Source organism: Hylaeus anthracinus, unplaced genomic scaffold (assembly GCF_026225885.1).
Source record: "Hylaeus anthracinus isolate JK02 unplaced genomic scaffold, UHH_iyHylAnth1.0_haploid 11997, whole genome shotgun sequence".
In the NCBI taxonomy this organism is placed as follows: Eukaryota; Metazoa; Arthropoda; class Insecta; order Hymenoptera; family Colletidae; genus Hylaeus; species Hylaeus anthracinus.
The window spans coordinates 2316247-2334112 of NW_026534344.1; the positions used below are offsets into that span (position 1 = coordinate 2316247).

The window sequence follows — 17866 nt, forward strand, 5'->3', positions numbered from 1 at the left end:
ATTTCTTTACCGCCTTTTGTTACCACAGGATGTCGTTGTACATACTGAAAATTGGAATGTTGCATGCGCAATGATAGGCAACGAGAAACGAGCAGGGAACGTTCTGAGAAGGAACTGCAAGGAACGAGCGCGATCGATTTTACGTTAAAATGGTACCGTTCGCGTCTTGATACTTCCGTCGAAAAATGTTAATATTAGACTCTAATCGTTTCGATGCATTGACCTGTCTTTTCGTCGAATTCGACGACGTGTATTCGTCTCAGTATGGTTTTTGGTATACAACAACGGGTGAAAGAATTAGAAAAAAATAGACACGTTCGTTGCGTATATCAATAGAACAACGTTTTGCACTTTAGCCTATTAGGAGTATCAAACTCGTTCCCTATGACGTAAATAATAATCTAGCTTATATCACAATGAGTAAAGCACGAGTAGGGTCGGAGTATATTCCGCTAGTGGAAGACGAGATGTCTAAAGCGCGGGTTGTTTTGCCTTTCGCTAAGCTAGCATGGTTCACCGTCTCTGTACCATTCCTAGCGTTTACTTTCTGCGTAATTTGGTCCATCGTATACAATTTTGAGCACTCTACTTCCACGCATTGCAAGGTATGTTGACAATCCTGAAGTACTTTTTTGTTTTTTACAATGAGATTTTGCAATGGTTATGTCTCTTACTTGCAGACTATCTGTTGAATTATTTCTTTATTCTCCCAATAAATAACAAAATTATGTATATGTATATAGTAACACATTTGGATATTACACCACGAAAGGCTAATGTAACGATAAGAATTTTGTACTAGGTATATAATTTTTTACCATCTGTCTCGGCAGCAATTGGACATTATAAACCGCAAAGAGATATATGGAAAATAGCGATTGCTATGCAAGCAATAATAAGAAGTTTAATATTAGTAATGTATTATCGTTATTACAAGGAACATATCTATAAATGGGCACAAACTATATGTAATATTGCAGTAATCACATATGCCATTGAGAACATATCTCTTGTTACCTTAAGCTTCTGGACTTCAGATGAAAATTATGGTATGTATATAGATTAGCTGAGAAATTAGTTATACGGAGTAACATGCATTTGTCTTACAGCCTTCCATAAATTATCTTTTATAATGTTTCTGATAATGTCTTTTATTCATATGCTTGTGGCATATTATATTATGAAAAATTGTCGTAACACTACAAGGGAATCATCAGAGAATGTTTCAATGAAATGGAAGCGGAGATCATTGGTGCTAAATGTGATGTCTATATTGTTTGCATGTTATTTTTTCTATAGGCATAACAAATATTGCGAACCTCTAGGTGAGTAACAATTGTGTGAGAAGAAAAAAGAAACTAATTGAAAAATTAATATTTTTAATTGCAGTCTACTCTATGTTTGCATTAAGCGAATATGGAGTTGTCCTTTCTAATATGGGATTTCATTCTACAGCAGCTTGGGATTTTGCAAATTCCCATCTGATGATATCAGGAACAAGGTTTAGAATAATTTGAAATGACATTCAATGGATATTGTCACAGTTACATATCATTGAAGAATGTTTATATGCTTCCTCTTTATGTTTGCATTTGAACATTACTTATAGGGAGGAATGGATTTTATTTTATTTCTGTATACAAAAGTACAAAACACAAGTCATTAATAATGATCCATGTATAATTTTCGTCAATGCAGTTATAAATACGGAAGACTTATTTTATTCGCATTGTACAAGATCACAATGAAAAATTTTAATTACTTTAATTCGATTACATATATACAAATTAATCTAATCAAAGTATTTTTTAAACATTTATGATTGACTTGAATGTAAATGCATGTACATACAATACATACATATATATGTATATATATATATATATACATATATTACTTGAAAATAATAAATTAGCCTACTACGGTATCAATAAGATATAAAGCTTCTATATTATTTTCAAATAGGTATTTCTCGCGAGTATAAAATTTAGTATAATTTCATTGTTCCCGTTTATTACTTCGTTTATCAAAGCTTGAAATCAGTCTCCAATTTATCTGCAATGAATTTAGCGATTGCCATGCTACTAGTAGCAGCAGGAGAAGGTGCGTTTCGACAGTGAATCACTCTACTACCGATAGTACCTTTTCCTACATCAAAAACAAAATCGTCGACTAATTTCCCATTGTTATCCAAGGCCTGTGCTCGAACTCCCGCCGGACCCCTGAACAATTAACAATAAGGATAAAATGTGAAATTATGATAAGAAATCGTGAATGTACTCTACGGAATTTACCTTTTTATATCCCTGAAGGTTACTTCGGGAATAAACTTTCTTAGGTCTCTAGCCACGAGTGGATAGAAAATCGATTTAATAATTTCTTTGCATCCCGGTACGAAGTATCGGAAGCAAAGTTTGTATAGTCCTGGAAATTTCGCCATTTCTATACAATCTTTAACGTTTATGTCGAACCATCTAAAAATGAAAAGTCATCGAATATATGTTCGAGTATTAGACGTATAGGTTAGCGACCGCTCTATTTATAGCATACCGATAACCTTCTCTGGCAAAAGCTAAAACGGCATTCGGACCGAGCCATATTTCGCCGTTCATCCTAGGCGTGAAATGAACACCTAAAAAGGGAAATCGGGGATCTGGGACAGGATATATGTTGGTTGTACACAAATGTCTTTTCTTTTCGTGTAGTAACAGGTATTCGCCACGGAACGGAACGATTCGTGGGCTTAGGTCGCATCCTGTCATGACGGCCAAACGATCCGAATGTAACCCAGCACACGTTAGGACGTACTTTGTTGGTATACACTGTCAATACATACGACGATTAACAACAAAATGTTCATTCATGTCTGTGAGAAAAAAAAACTCACTTTGTTTTTCGATTGTACTGAAATGGGAGCCAATTCGTTCCCTCCTTTCGATTCTCCCATTTCCGAGAATCCGGTTACTTCGCAGTTTAGGAATATTTGGCCGCCCATCTTTTGAAAATCTTGAGCAAAGTGCTTGCATACTAATGCCCAATCAACTATACCTGTCCACGGTGACCAAATAGCCTTTTCCCCCTGTACAATACACACATATATTATTCCGTTCGCAAGAGATTCTATTTGTAAGAGACAACGTTGATTTCAGTACTCGACATTTAGGCTCGTAATTCGCTATACACTCTTTTTCGACCAGCTGAAGATCTGGTACGTTGTTCTTCAGTCCTCGGTCGTACAGGTCGTCTATTTGTTTAACTTGTACCGGATTTTGCGCTACTATGAGTTTCCCAACCTTGTTGTGGGGTATGTCGTGTTCGCAGAAGTATTCGTAGGACAGTTTTAAACCTTCCACGCATAGTTTTGCCTGCAATCATTTCCTGCCGGATCAAGAATCTCTTAACGAAGCGTTGTTCTATTATCCAGCTTAATACGCTCCACATTACTTAAACTAATTTTCGTTGTCTCGAGGAAATATAGCGTTAAAAAGTATAGAATTATTGTTGTTCGTTTACTTTCATACTGCCAGGAACATAGTAAATGCCAGCGTGCACGACGCCACTGTTATGGCCTGTCTGATGCTTCGCCAATGAGTTTTCTTTCTCGACGATTGCCATTTTTAGATTAGGGTGTCTGATCATCATCTCTCGGGCAGTGGCGCAGCCAACGATGCCACCACCAACGATGATGAGGTCGAATATCCCGCAAGAATCAGGACTAAAAACGTTTCATAGGCAATTTGATGATTACAAGTGATAGTTTTAGAGAGGTGAACAACCAAGACCGTTTCAGCGCACGGCGAGCACGCAAAGTAATGGCGCCACTTGGAAACATCACTATCGCGTGGCCATGTCTTCTTGTGGCACCGATAGTTTATAGTTTGTACGCTGGGATTAAATGTTTAATAAGTCGTCTAACCTGGAAGTAGATCCATAACGACGTTCTATATGAGGAAGTTGTTGGAATATAATCCTTTTCGTCAAGGATGTACGCATGATCGTTTTCATTTTCCAATAAAGCACATGAAATTTAGAGTTGACGGGTTTCTAAAAAAGAATTACGAAAATGCATTTGTAGACAATTTTGACAGAGCGGCAATACCGCTTTGGTGATTATTTTTTCTTGAGTTAATACTTATATGTGAGATAACGCGGTAACTAATAACTAATATCACGTTAGTTCAATCGTTGGATATGTTCCGATCACCGTCGCGTAACTGTTCCTTTTCTGGGCGATTTTACAAAATTACACACGCCTTGGTACGAGTAGGCATACACACGTGTAATTATATTTCCAATGCAATTAGTGCTCGCTATCAGTTATAATATACCAGAGCTCTCGCGTAAAACACGTACAATGCGATAAACGGGTACACGTGTCATAATTTAATCATTTACGAGACACGGATATAAAACCAAGACAATTTTGTACGCATGACTCAAAAGAAATAATTCATAATTATCCGCTTAAATAAACATTGTGAATGAATCATCGTGCAATGTTTTTATTCGACATCTATTATTCAAATAAGATCGAGCCTATTTTCGGCGGCCCTGCGCACATGCATGCAGAAAATGCTTGTTCAAAATGCAGCGAATCTTACAGACTACCATTTCTAAAAATATCAGTTTCGTGCAATGCTCGAGATATTCCATTGCATAAATTTGCAAACAGAAATTTCAATTACAACGGCACGTTTTCAATCACATTTGATGACGTTACGTAATGCTGCGTGATTTAATAATTCGTACAACAGGAATAAGAAGATCTGTTACACATTTAGCAATGGAAGGCGCGTGCGTTGGCAGACGAACACGGTTAGACGTAACATGCCACTGTTCTTACCTTCGGATACGTTTAAAAGAGGTGATCAGGAAGTCCACGTGATTTTTGCGATACTACTTTGTCCATTCATTTTCTTGCTTGACGAGTCGATGAATACTTGTGACTCGCCTATTTCCTTGTTTGGATGAGATCGCCCGATAAAATCGCTTCGTTCAGTATGTGGCGCCTCTACGTTCGTCTTCGGATATTATTAAATTCGACGGTGACGCGATACGCAAGAATGAGGTATATACACAGATTAGAACGTGGATCAATAAAGAAGATATGCACTTTTACCTACGGTTACGAATCGAAGTATTTCATGTAGGATTCACGTTTCCCCATGTATGAACAATGTGGAGGTGAAAAGCTGTCGAATGTATTAATTTTTTATAATCATGATTTAGCAGCGTAAATTGGATTCATTTTTATCTTTGTAGCTGTTACTGAATACTATAGAGAAGTTTTGCTGTCGTACAAAATTTGACCCATATTAGTTTTCTGAATGAATTACAAAATTCTGTACGTATGTGGCATATAATTTTAATTAAGTCGATACAAATCTGACGAAGTATAAAATTATAAACGACTCTCTAAGCTTCCAAAGCTATACTTCATGTTAGTACGACTTCATTAACGCATAATTATCGGGTACAATAGTTTCTTAACTATTCCTATATCTTTCCAGGCGCTAATTAAGTCTTCCACCGAATAATAATAAGTCGTCCCCGTTGGTATTTATGAAGCAGGCCCTTCATATCGGAGCTCCCAAGAGAAGCAATTAAGGATAATGAAAGTTGCAAATGGAAATTGGAGGAACAAGTAGCCGTAAATTATGTTAGTACACGGTTCTTGCATTCAATTAGACTATGTAAGATCTGGTGAAAGTGTCGCATTCTTGTAAAGCTAATTACGCGCCGATAGATAGCCCCGGTATTACCGAGTTCATTAAATAATACAGAGACATGATTAAGGAGTTACGCCGATATTAGTCAAATTAATTCAATCGCAGCATTCTTAAGTTTCGGTGAAATTCACCCAGCTTTTTAGACGCAATCGCATTAGCAGTGATACATTAGGTCTGGGACTAGAAGTCGAAAAGTAAAAAAGAACCGTATGGAATTTATTCGTGTAGTGTTTGTCATTCGTTCGGGGGGGGGGGGGGGCAAACCCCCCAGGCTCTGGCATCTTCTCTTATTCCGTAACGCATTTCTTTTTCTTTTCGTTTTTATTTTACGTTCTTGTGTCTTTTCCTGGCTGGAAGAAGTGTAGGAGGGCGCGATAGGTGGCAATAGGGTTAAGAAGAGGGTGAGCTAGAAGGATAGCCAATAGCCAGGACTGTAACCATGACGTTATCGAGTCATACCTGCACTGATTACAAATAGTTCAATGTCTCATAGTACGAATCATATTATTAGTTGCAAAGAATACAGGGTGTCACAAAAATGTTGTAACACCTTGAAAGGGGTGGTTGGGGCGGTGATTTGAAACAACTTTTTCCTTAGCGAAAATGTTGTCCGAGGCTTCGTTGAGGAGATATTAACGGAAAACGTCGACCAATCAGAGCGCGCGGATACCGATGGAGCGGCCGCGGTAGCGAAGGCTACGTGCTAGGCGGCCGCGTCCAATGTCCTTCGATACGCGACGAGTCATTTGATCGCGTACGAGCGCGACCGCTTAGCACATAGCCTTCGCTACCGCGGCCGCTCCATCGGTATCCGCGCGCTCTGATTGGTCGACGTTTTCCGTTAATATCTCCTCAACGAAGCCTCGGACAACATTTTCGCTAAGGAAAAAGTTGTTTCAAATCATCCCTTGAATCACCCCTTTCAAGGTGTTACAACATTTTTGGGACACCCTGTATAAATCTTAAGTTACAGTGATTTTGCACCTCGATAACAGTATTGAAATACTTGCTCCGAGATACTAGATAAAAATATAGCTAATAAAATGCTGAAATCGGAGAAAATACATGGGTACAAAAGAAAAGATTAGTTTGTTCTAAACACTAATGAAAATGAACACATTGGAAACTATGTTTATCGTGGTGGGGCGACGGGGAGCGTGGTCGGCCCTGAGTCACGATGCGCGCCCGCGATGCGCAGAGGTTCTACGGTGGCGAGTGTCAGTCAACCCGGTGACGTCTCACAGTGTGCGTCGTTTTCTCGGTCTCTCGTGCCGGTAATCGCAAACTTCAAACGAAACGTAGTGGAAGCTGTGTACGAACAGGTCAACATTCCGTGCATCGGCTAGCTAACAGGACACGGTCGTCGCGACATTTCGAGCATTCCTATCGAACGAATTCACGAATAGAGTCGAAGAAGGCGAATCGTAGCGTCGGTGCGTCCCTTCGAATCGGTAAAAAATGTAGACTCGGTTCTCGCGTGAATTTCGTGTGCGATGTGCGTGCAATCTACAGGTGAGAGGGATAATCGCGCGAACAAGTAAAATCCTTGGAACGAAACGACGATCTCCGCGAATGTTGCTCGTGCGAGTCGAACACGTACCGCGAAATGGTATCGTGACGAACAAATCGAGAAGACGCCATCGGGAAGACAGTTAGTTTTTCGCAAACAACCGACCTGAATCGTGCGTGTCGGTCTTTCGTTCGCATCCCCACGGAAGACTGCAGGGATCCCGAGGGATAGACACTACGAGATCGGTGTGTAACAGGGATGTTCTATTCTGAATCGGTTTTCTAGAAAATGGATCCCTTTAGAGCCATCGTCGATTCTTCGAGTCGATTAATGCCCGATTTATCGAGCCAGAAATCCGCCTTTGACCCGTCTAGTCTACCTTGAAGCATGAGTTTGGTTCTTTTCAAAATTCACGTGAGTTTACACGTTCTTTTTTCTAATTTATTTTCGTTTATCATCGGTTAAGCTACGTTCTCGGACAGCAATAGTAGGAAATCGAAACACCGTCACCGTGCATACAAATAGGGTTGGTACATCGCTTATCAAAAATAATTCGAACAGCGATGGATACCCAGTGGTTGTTTTTCAACCTAATCTCGATATTCAATTAACACATTTCGTAACATCTCCTCTATAAATTAGCAGACGTAACATCCCCCGAAGTCGCTAGCCAATCCGATATTTTACCCGCCAAATTGTATAGGACGCCATTTGCATTATCCATCGACTCTAGTAATTTCGATTGAAAAATCGATTCCAGAATCGAACGTCCCCCAAATGAGAGGCGAATCGGAGGGAGTCTGCTGCGTCGAGGCATAACGCGGAAACAAAGATCGATTGGTCGTTCGGCCATCGAATCGAGGAAACAGGATCCACGACACACGTCGGATTTGTCGCGGTTAAACGAGGCGCGAAGTGCGCGCTCGGCGTCTCTCGATCGTGACGTGAGTCGTGGTCGGTGGTTGGAGGGACTCGACGAACCGAGGATGGAGGACGAGCTGCGATGCCCTCGTTGCAAGGAGTTGTTCGTGGAGCCGGTGCTGTTGCCTTGCTGGCACGCTCTTTGTCTGTCGTGCGCGGTGAATCTTCAAGCGCCGCCAGATTCGCCGCCGGAGTCGACGACCGATTCCTCGAACGCCCCTGGATCCGATCAGGAAGCGGATAAACTCTCGATTCTGTCGGAGACCGATTCGGGGGTGGTGTGCAGCAGCACGTCGACCAGCTCGCGACCCGGTAGCTACGTCGGCACGCCCGGAAACGGAGGTTTTCCGCCGTCCGGCGGCACGCTGTGTCTTTCCTGTCCCGTCTGTCAGAAAACCGTTTACTTCGATGAGGGGGGCGCCCACAATTTGCCCAAATACAGGGCCATGCAGCACATCGTGGAGAAATTTCAAGAATCGAGGAACACGAGAATGCTGTGTCAGATGTGCGAGGGCGAGCCTCGTGACGCGACCGTCGCCTGCGAACAATGCGAGGTCAGTCGTCCACTTACGCTAATCTGTTTTCCCTTAACCTTACAGATAGTGGAATTCACCGTGTGCGCACGTCCGTACGTGTCTGTACGTTTTATTTTCTTATGCTTTTTCTCTGTTGCTCGACCTTTCCGCTCGTGAATTCTTTCGCTATTTCTCTTTGCAAAATAATTGAAAATATGTAGAAAAGTTTGATAATTCTCGGACCCGGAGGGAAAAATATTTTCGTTACCGTTGAGAATGTTTCGCTTCAAATTCAGAGATCGTTTCGACCTACATCCGAGATATTTTTTTTTACGGCCCGTGAATGTTAATGAAGCGCGTAGCAACTTGTTTATAGTACCGAGAAACCCGAGGAGAGTAACGTGTTTACGTTTTTTCGATAAACACGGGCCGATGTCAGACCGCGCGGGCAACGTTTAAGCGTTCCCGATGGATTTTCTGTTTTTCGTTGGTTTCGTGGCGTGTTTTGTAATTGGCTTCGGTACACAGGACGGTCGTTGTTTTCTCGCCTCTTATACCCATGAGAGTGATCCGCGATCGACGAGGTCACGTGACCGTGGAACGTTAAGCCATCTGTTCTCTCACGGACTTGACAAATGACTCGTTTTTATCGTTATATACGTTTCGTGTTCTACAGGAAAATTGATGGAACCGTGTACAATGGAGTATCGCTGTATATACGCCGGGGAAACCTATACGACAGTGTCCTTTCTCGTCCTTTCATTATCCTTGGGCTCTATCAACGTTTTCCTGTCCGGGATATTATCCTCGAGGCGATACACGCTAGCAGGTATATCTGCCCGTCGATCCGAGGCAAATAGAAGAGACCGACTCGTCGAATTATTCGTTATGTTCATTTTCGTTCGACATAGACTGTATCTCGAAAGGGAATTCTGGCTTCGATTTGATAGGGAACGATACGAGATAGACCTGCGAGCACTGTGCCTCTGCGTATATACATTCAGAGATAAAAGAATTCTTATATACTACCGACAGATAAACATACAGTCGCTTCTATAAGCATTCGTATTACACAGGGCTCTTCTTTTCATGCGAATCTGATGTTTGCTCTTTAAGGTCACACGGAAGGTCACACGCCGTAGTTTAATCAAGAGTTCATTTCCGTTTTTGGTAGCTGATAGTAATTCTAAATTCATTTAACCCTTAAATGGACAATGTTGTCTTTAAACAACATACTAAACATCACAGATAAAATTGACCTTCTTTTATTTTTTTGTAATTTTGACAACTAGTTCTTATTTCTGAACGAATTTTGAAAAGTATAGCGAATTCATGTCTAGATGTTTTTACTTATTTTTCCTAGACAGTAATACATGTCTATTACACAAATATATTTTGTTCAAACGTGAAACAAAAATCGTCCATTTAAGGGTTAAGGATATCGAAGTATCTCGGTACAAGTTTCCTTGATAAGTATCTAGAACGGTATGCGATACGGTCACTCGAGCCACGTGTCTGTTGGGAAAGATCTTGACCCTTACTGCAATTAATTTGCGTTGGTTTTATTAACGAGGCTCATGAATACATAATATAATTATATAATAAATAATAAGTATAATTCGTGTCTTCGCTTTTGTTCCTCGGTATGTATAAATACATAGGACGAATCGAAGGTTATCAGAATAACGAATCTTGCCTATCTCTTCGCTGGATACGGCACAACTTTTCCTAAGATATGATTCGAGAAGTCGAGCGTAACCGCGGAGCGTCCATCAAAAATACTTGGGCGTTAAAACCATGTCCGGAGTCGTAGATCGAGCGGATTTACGCTTCTGGTCGGGTCCGTTGGTTTGTTTTTCATTCGTAAGCGTTACCCTCGGCGTTTTCGACGCGTTCGCTCCTTTTGTTTACTTTCATAGTTGCAGCGCTCCGTAAGCAGAGTACCACGAGCTTCGTGGAAATCGACTTTCTCGAGTCGCAACATAAAGAGGGCAAGGAGGCGTTGCTCGTGCGTGAATAACGAGTGCCGAGTCCAAGCTGACGCGGTTAATATTCTCGTTGTCATGGTCGTCGACGTCGTTTATTCGCTCGTACCTAGGCGTTCCCTTCTTATCGTTACTGTCCAATTTTACTTTCCCCGCTGCTGCTGAACGCGACAGGGGGTTACAAATTTCTGCGTCCATGGTACTCTAGTCTCATAGTTATCCACAAATGTATCCGTAGAAATTAATTCCGTGCTTTTCTAAAGCGAACTTACCATTTACTTTCCAGTATCGTAGTTATCCACAAATGCATCCGTAGAAATTAATTCCGTGCTTTTCTAAAGCAAACTTACCATTTACTTTCTACTACACTTTAGACCAACTATTCTTCTTTATATTGGGTTGTCTGGAAAGTCCGTGCCGATTTTTGATAGGTGGTACACGTCTGTTTATATTGGAATGGTCGAAAACAATCGACACGGGTCCATCCTTTAAAAGGTGGAAAGGTCGTAGAACAAAATGGTATTTATATAATTCAATAAATACATATGAAAATATGCCTTTGAATTTTTCTTAAAAATTGCCACGAACTTTCTGGACAACCTAATAGTAACTTTTCATAGGGTTCACGTTTCATAAGCAAAAAGAGTCGTCGTTCTTTCCCCTCGCGTGGTCCCAATATGTTTGGCAGAAAGTGTTGACTACTCTTGTTGCGTTCTTTCAATATCGAACGGGCGATCCTTTGTGAATCGTTTATTTTCGTTGAATAGGATGGGAAAGTGGCGTTTCTAACGGTGGTACGTGGTTGTCGTTTCAGGTGTTGTATTGCGACGGCTGCAGGGAATCCTGTCATCCGAAGAGGGGACCTTTGGCGACTCACAATCTGGGCCCACCTCGGGGCAGCTGGCAGTCGAACGGTGGCAAAGGTTCTCGCGGTGCAGGCGCGGAATCTACACCGGTTTGCAACGATCACAACGGAGAACCGTTGACCCTCTACTGTGCCCTCTGTAAAATCGCGATATGCGCGCTTTGTCTTCGAGATCGACACCAGGCGCACAACTACGACGTCCTGCCCTTGGCCGCTGCCTGCAAAGCGCAAAAGGTGAGCATCTTGAACGTTTACATCGTCCGAACAGCTCGTTTCCAAATAGTTTTTACCCCTATACTGTACCTATTATACAACGACGAGATAGAATAAGTTCGTAGTTGTTTAAGTTAGAAATGATTAGAAAGGCCGATTGAAAATTTCATGTAACAATATTCTCTTTTCACGACAAATTTAATATTGCTCTCTATCATCGAACAAATAACTTAGTTTGCCTGACATCGAATGGGTTAACCCCGTACTTTTTGGTCGAGATTAAACCTCTAAGCTTTCGGATCATTTGACACGGTCCGCGTCGCTCCGAATGGTTCCGCACCGTCGCGTCGGAAACTCGTTCTGAATAATTCGTCGTGCGTCGACGTAACGCGCGAGAAATTCATTCGCGACCTTGACGAAACTGGTTCCAGAGCCGTGGTCCATTCACGGAACTCGATCGTTTCTATTTCCGCGCGCGCTAACTTTCGGAGCAACGACCCTATTGGGGGTGTGATGTAATGGGTGGAGGAAGAGTCGTTTGGATCGACAGCTGGTATCGATATCGCGTGTCCAGCTACGTGGGTGTGCCCCACGGGTTTCGAACAAACATGGCCCATGATTTCCCACCCCGAAGACCCAACACCTGCTCGACCCGTGATTAGGATTACCGTTCCCTTTTAACGCGGTGGAACAATGCGCTTTTATTATATCAAACGTCGACCTGAAATATCAAAGTAAATGTAAATTGTAATTGCTTAAATATCGAGGTAAAAGTTTGAAAACTGTTATTTGATCGGTCATACGGTAGATTTAGTGGTAATTTGGTTGATCTGTGACTGTTCTGCAACCCTCTAGGTTGAGAAAACAAAATGGTCATCTGATATTCCCTCCAATCTCCTCTATCAATTTAGAAGTAATACCTTTATCGATGGATGAAATGAAATTCCCGTTTTCTCGTTTCTTATGTTCTAGAGATGGTAACCCAATCTATTCGATCCCGTCCCCTCTTGGGACCGCTTCCTCCCGCGAGTCTAGGAAAAAAACCGGTCCGCGCGCTGCTGGCAATTTCGTAATTACTCGTCGAACAAACAACCGATCGACTAAGTGCTCTTTCGTTTACCTTCCCCTTCCACGTGTGTGTTTGCTTCTTTCCGACGAGAACGCAACTATCGTTGAATTCGGCCCCGGCGAGATTAAAAATTGATGCGAATCGATTCTGCGCTATCGACCGTGAACTCGTTGAAAATCGGCTCTTTTCGCTCGTTAGAGACTTGGTAATAATTAGTCCATTCCAGAAAATATCGATCGGTTGTAGAAGTTAGTAGATTTTCAGAAATCGGACGACTTTGTTACGACTTTGTCCCGAACAAATAGGTGGCCAGACCTGGAAAGCTCCTACTAAATGTATATAATTAATCCTAATTTTTGTGTTTAACTTAATTACCAACTATCCAATCCATGTCAGGCTGCATAATTTACTCCAGTAAGGGTTCCAGACCCTCTCCTTTCCCGCGTGCCTACTTAAGGGTTAAAGCTGTACATCCCCGTGGGTTGGGCGCTTATCTACCTACGCCCAACCGTCCTCCCGTTTTCACGCCTTTCGCGAAACGTTGCCGAAGCGTAGCGTTAGAGCCGATAAACTCTCGGCAGAAACGAAACCCGGCGCGATATAACGCGCTTTGACGCGTAATCGTCTCCCGAGCGAATGCCAGTCGCCGTAATCCAGCCATTGTCGCGAATTAACATTGACGCATACGGTACTGCCAGACTCCCGCAGACTGCGCTGCCGATATTTCGGTAATTAGTTTGGCTGGACAATCGGCTAATCGAGGGAATGCCCTGCCTCGTCCGCGATAGCGACATTCCGCGTGTAGTAATCGCAGTAACGTTCATTGAACATGCACACACGTGCTGTCAACGCGACGGGACCTTCGTTTCGATATTTTCGAGCGCTAACAGATTGGCGAACGAGCGATCGCGATGCGATCTTTAATGGGGAACGAGGACAATCACCGCGGTGCGTCGCGAGCATTTTGGTCCCGGTACCAGGCGAACTCGATCGTCCCGGAGACCTCGAGGTTTCGTTAGGATGCTAAGTTACTCGAATGGGTGGAGAACGAGTTCAGAGAATGAGAGTCTTCAAATTTCACTATGTGATAGATCTCTAGAGGTAGGAAAGGAAGGAAAGTTCGAGATTTAGTAGTCGACGCCCACGAAATCCGTTAGCCACGGTCGCAGAAGCTCAGGAACGAATCGAGAATGAAAGGTATGGAGAGGGAAGCGTATGTGTTCACCGAGGAAGAAAACTCAGGCACCGTAAGCGTCGCGGCGTCGACGGTATTGCCGCCGAGGTAGCGCTCGTGTACCTCGTGCAGCCTCGATTCGCGTGTCACGAACTGTCTTGGCTCCATGGGGACGGGAAAGCTAGTCTCGCGAAAGAAACGATCCGCGTGCGAGAAGAACAAGGGTCGAGAGGAGATCGGAACACCTTGGTATGTTACAATTCGTACGTAAGAGATCATGGAAAAAGTGGATGGAACCAGAGACGAACAAAATTTTATTTGAATAACGATCGAAGCAAACAAGTCAATTTTGATTTTACGAACGAAATTCGAGCAACGGATGAACCGAGGCAAGAATTCAGAAAATCTAGCTGAGAATTTTGTTCGTCTCCGGAGGGAACGCGCGTCACCGAAGAAAGGAAGAAAATAGAGGATCGAGACGATAGCGGTATCGCGTCGTGCCGAGAGAAGGAAGGAAAGGATACAAACCGGCTAAGACTCTAGATCCTTCGATAACGTGCATTACGTATCGCTAGATTCTGGTTTTGCTCGCATTGGGTACCCTCTTCGACTAGCTCTTCCGTCTTAACAAGATTCGCTTCGTTCCACCTTGTTCGGAGTCTCGCGTGTCCCTCTTGCTTTCTTTCCATTTTAGGAATCGAACCTTTTTACATCGGACCATCCTGTTCTGATTCCCTGTTGTAGCATTTTCGATTTCGTCCAGTCGAGCCAATTTCGCCAGCATTATCTACGGTAGCGTTCAGGGACACTAGACTAACTTAAGAATAGAACTCTTTTAAGGTGATTCGGGATGTTTTTTCATAGATGCAGTCCGAGATGATACTCTTGGAAGTATGACTTCACGGTGGGCATTTGTTGTCGTAGCATAATCGCGAAGGGGATGATCGTGCAAAAAATGAATAAAAAATGAATAAAAAATGTAGACGATGAGGCAGTCAGCAGAAGCAGTTTGGATCTGCATCCATTTTCTTGGAATCGATTCCCGAAGAACTTTACAAGGGATGATAGATGAACGTAATTATTACACTGCGGATCTTTATGTAAAATAAAATCTTCGCTAACGTGGCTACAAAAATTGAACCTAAATAGGAATTTATTTTATTCTGCAAGTATTGTAACGTGAACTTTGCTTTCAATCTTTTTTATATCCTTGCATATTGTTTGCATTTTGTAGTTTCTTCCACGTTCAAATGTCCTATAAATGCGTACAGATCCGCAGTCTAGCAATAATTGTGAACGTGTAAACGGTTGGAAATCCAAGAAATTAATCGACCAGCGCGTGGATAGTTATTGTTGTTATCGGCGAAGGTTGTTGATTACCTGTTGGCGTTATCGTCGTTAAATCAACGCATCCGGTCCACCGATGGGACCGTGAAATTACTCGTGCATTCGGGGCGCACGCTCCTGGGTTTGTTTCGCATTGTGCCACGCTTTTGAATGAAGAAGGGGCGCGACCAGAAAAGGAAACGTCCACGTGGCCTTTCCGTGTACAATCGAGAGCACGAAAGAAATTGGAGCACGCCCGGGTCTCTACGAGTGTCCTTATTATTGTACATCCACTCCCCTCGATATCCTTGTGTTCGAATCCTTCGGTAGCCGTCTCTTTCCGTTCTCACGCTGCGACCATCGATTCGGGATGATCTCGGCTCAGACGCGACAACTGGAAGATCCCCTTTTAAACTAAGATTACAGCCGTTCAATTATCGACGCTTAATCGACCCTCGGTTCTTCCTTGTTACACGAACTTACCGTCGAAAGCTGATGGATATCGTGCAACGAGCGAGAAGCGCTTTACACCGTTGTACAATTAAAAATTTAGGTCGAAAGGTCGTGCTGTTTGAATTTTCATAACTTCCGCTTTGGAGAGGCTAAAAATGCTTCGAGGAAACGCCATCGCTTCTTTCGTTGTTTCGAAAGCAAAGGAGTCCTCCAACTGAAAAGAACACTATGCTTTGAGGACGAACGCGAAAGCTTTCACACGAGACTCGGACGCGCTCTGGAAAACGAGATCTAGAAATGAAGATACAGAAATAATTGCGAGCTTTCGACGTTATCGTTATTACGAGCCACGCTCGACTCGACAAAGGATATCGCATGATTTCGTTGGACTCGCGATAGTTCGTTTTCGGATAGAAAAGGCAGAGACAGAGACAGACTATAGACAGAGTAAAAATGAAACGATTATTTCACCAGAATTAGGAATAAAAAATTCATAAAAAATGCGTAGAATTTTACAGCACAATCGGTCGCGAGAATGGCTAGAGATACGATCGAGTATATCGTCGAAGATTTAGTGCGGTGTGCCCCTGCAAACGGATCGTGGGACTTTCTAGACGGGTTGTACCATTGGGTTCCGTAAATGGAAACTTGTTGGAAAATGGCGTCGGTCGGGGCCACGACGTAAAGCACCTTTCGTATGCATGAGCAGCTAGCGGGCAGCCGCGAGACGCGGAACTTGAAAGGATACCTCTCGCAGAAAAGACGAACGTCTAACCGCGTCTTCGTTAACCCTTTTCGCACTTTTTCCACCCTCCTTTTACTCCACTCGTGATGGTGGCAATTTAATGATTCGTTTTCAAACTAGAACCGCCCGGAACCGTACGCTCGACACCGTTTAAACAAGTTTCAATCTCCTTCGAAGCTTTTCCCCGAGCGGGAAGTACGCGCGCAGCCGTTTATCCGACTTCCAACCATTTAAACGGATGAAACGACGTTATCTACTCTGAGATTGCAAAAATCGTTCCGCGAGCTACCATCTGGGCTCAGCATTTTACAATTATTCGCGTAATTGGAGTAGTTCGTTAACGAAGTTTCGCCAACGGCGGAAGGTTCCGTCGGACAAGGTTTCGAAACGCGCTTTAAAGTTGCCGGAACGAGCCATCTTCTTGCGCGACTCCGATTTGAAGAAAGAATGAAACTGAATTTAAAAAAAAGAAGCTCCTTGGTAGATTCTTCAAAAATTACCAGGGCAGAACTCATTCAGTCTTCGTTTTTCGAATGATACTTTCTAACGTGGGGCTCTCTAAAATAGAGCTTCTCGTAATTTTTGATGAATTATACGTTCTTTTTGGGAGAGAAGAATAAAGATGCGAGCGGAGTGGCTTGCGCAGAAAGCGTCCGATGGCGCGAACGGAAATCTTTATTTGCGAGCAACCTCTTCCCAATGCTCTTCGAGACGGTATTACGTTTAAAAATTCATGGAGGGGCCGAAGTTTGGCGTCGGCTGAAAACATCTCGGCTTACTCAGGTCGAAGCCCGGGTACTGGGCTTAAGGAAAACGAAAATGGACGAGCGGTCTAAGGGTGTGGTAGCGAAAATTACGCAAAGGCGAGAAGCGAATCGCGACTGGCTCTTCCGTGGGGATAATTTAAACTTATCTCGCTGGAATCTCCTTGAAGCTCTCTTCCCATCTGTAAAAGTAAGGTTTTTTTTTCCTAAACCAATTACCTCATTCATTACTACCTCGGATGATTACGAAAGAATAGGTTGGACTCGGTTTGTTCGTAAATATATTAAACGCAAGATCGGACATAGTCGCTGTTTAGCTCACACGTTTCGTCGACGAATTAGTACTTCTCCGCGATAAAAATTGTACGTGGTCTTGAAGTACGTACAAATAACTGTTCAAAGTTTGCAACTGCCACGATCGACAGTGCTCGAGAGAAATATTCACGAACCTCTTGCAATGTTCGAAACTGAAAAAACATCCCTTTGTCTCTCTAAAAGATAGGCTCCTTTAGTCACCGCTCAGCTCAATGGGCGATCTTACCGTATCCGTTACATGGTTCTTCGTGGATACGGTCGTGTTTCGCGCGATTGGATGAG

General features: G+C 42.9%; 3 protein-coding genes across 6 annotated transcripts in view; 2 read left to right on the forward strand and 1 right to left on the reverse strand.

Annotated features, from left to right (window-relative positions):
- The first annotated feature begins 82 nt into the window (after positions 1-82).
- Positions 83-1685, forward strand: LOC128889693 (post-GPI attachment to proteins factor 2-like). Its single transcript, XM_054147549.1, has 4 exons — positions 83-605; positions 803-1049; positions 1110-1325; positions 1390-1685. The coding sequence occupies exons 1-4, from the start codon at positions 417-419 to the stop codon at positions 1515-1517; spliced, it is 780 nt and encodes a 259-aa protein (XP_054003524.1). The 5' UTR covers positions 83-416; the 3' UTR covers positions 1518-1685.
- Positions 1686-1745: 60 nt separating this feature from the next.
- On the reverse strand, positions 1746-5006 carry LOC128889688 (L-2-hydroxyglutarate dehydrogenase, mitochondrial). Of its 2 annotated transcripts, XM_054147540.1 has the most exons (8): positions 4844-5006; positions 3917-4044; positions 3514-3715; positions 3153-3365; positions 2888-3079; positions 2551-2822; positions 2295-2474; positions 1746-2222 (listed from the first exon to the last, which is right to left on the reverse strand). In XM_054147540.1, exons 2-8 carry the CDS (start codon positions 4003-4005, stop codon positions 2027-2029), a joined length of 1344 nt encoding a protein of 447 aa, XP_054003515.1. In that variant the 5' UTR covers positions 4006-4044; positions 4844-5006; the 3' UTR covers positions 1746-2026. The 2 variants fall into 2 exon arrangements, with proteins under 2 accessions (XP_054003515.1, XP_054003516.1); XM_054147541.1 differs by lacking the exon at positions 4844-5006 and having other exon boundaries at positions 3917-4489.
- A 1957-nt stretch (positions 5007-6963) lies between these two features.
- The window catches only part of LOC128889685 (E3 ubiquitin-protein ligase TRIM9), a 41368-nt gene continuing 30465 nt past the window's right edge, over positions 6964-17866 (forward strand). For 2 of the 3 annotated variants that reach the window (XM_054147534.1, XM_054147536.1), the window contains exons 1-3: positions 6964-7653; positions 8000-8714; positions 11475-11759. In XM_054147534.1, the coding sequence (XP_054003509.1) occupies positions 8226-8714; positions 11475-11759 (774 nt within the window). In that variant the 5' untranslated portion in view covers positions 6964-7653; positions 8000-8225. The remainder of the gene's footprint in view (positions 7654-7999; positions 8715-11474; positions 11760-17866) is intronic. The other variant, XM_054147535.1, reaches the window with a different exon arrangement.

Bases quoted from the DNA above. Each gene is read 5' to 3' on its own strand.
- LOC128889693 (XM_054147549.1), top strand. From the start codon at position 417: ATGAGTAAAGCACGAGTAGGGTCGGAGTATATTCCGCTAGTGGAAGAC. The intron at 606-802 runs GTATGTTGACAA...ATTTTGTACTAG, and splicing joins CTACTTCCACGCATTGCAAG to GTATATAATTTTTTACCATC. The intron at 1,326-1,389 runs GTGAGTAACAAT...TTTTAATTGCAG, and splicing joins CAAATATTGCGAACCTCTAG to TCTACTCTATGTTTGCATTA.
- LOC128889688 (XM_054147540.1), bottom strand. From the start codon at position 4,005: ATGAAAACGATCATGCGTACATCCTTGACGAAAAGGATTATATTCCAA. The intron at 3,716-3,916 runs GTTAGACGACTT...AAACGTTTTTAG, and splicing joins CGTTATGGATCTACTTCCAG to TCCTGATTCTTGCGGGATAT. The intron at 2,223-2,294 runs GTAAATTCCGTA...TTAATTGTTCAG, and splicing joins ACCTTCAGGGATATAAAAAG to GGGTCCGGCGGGAGTTCGAG.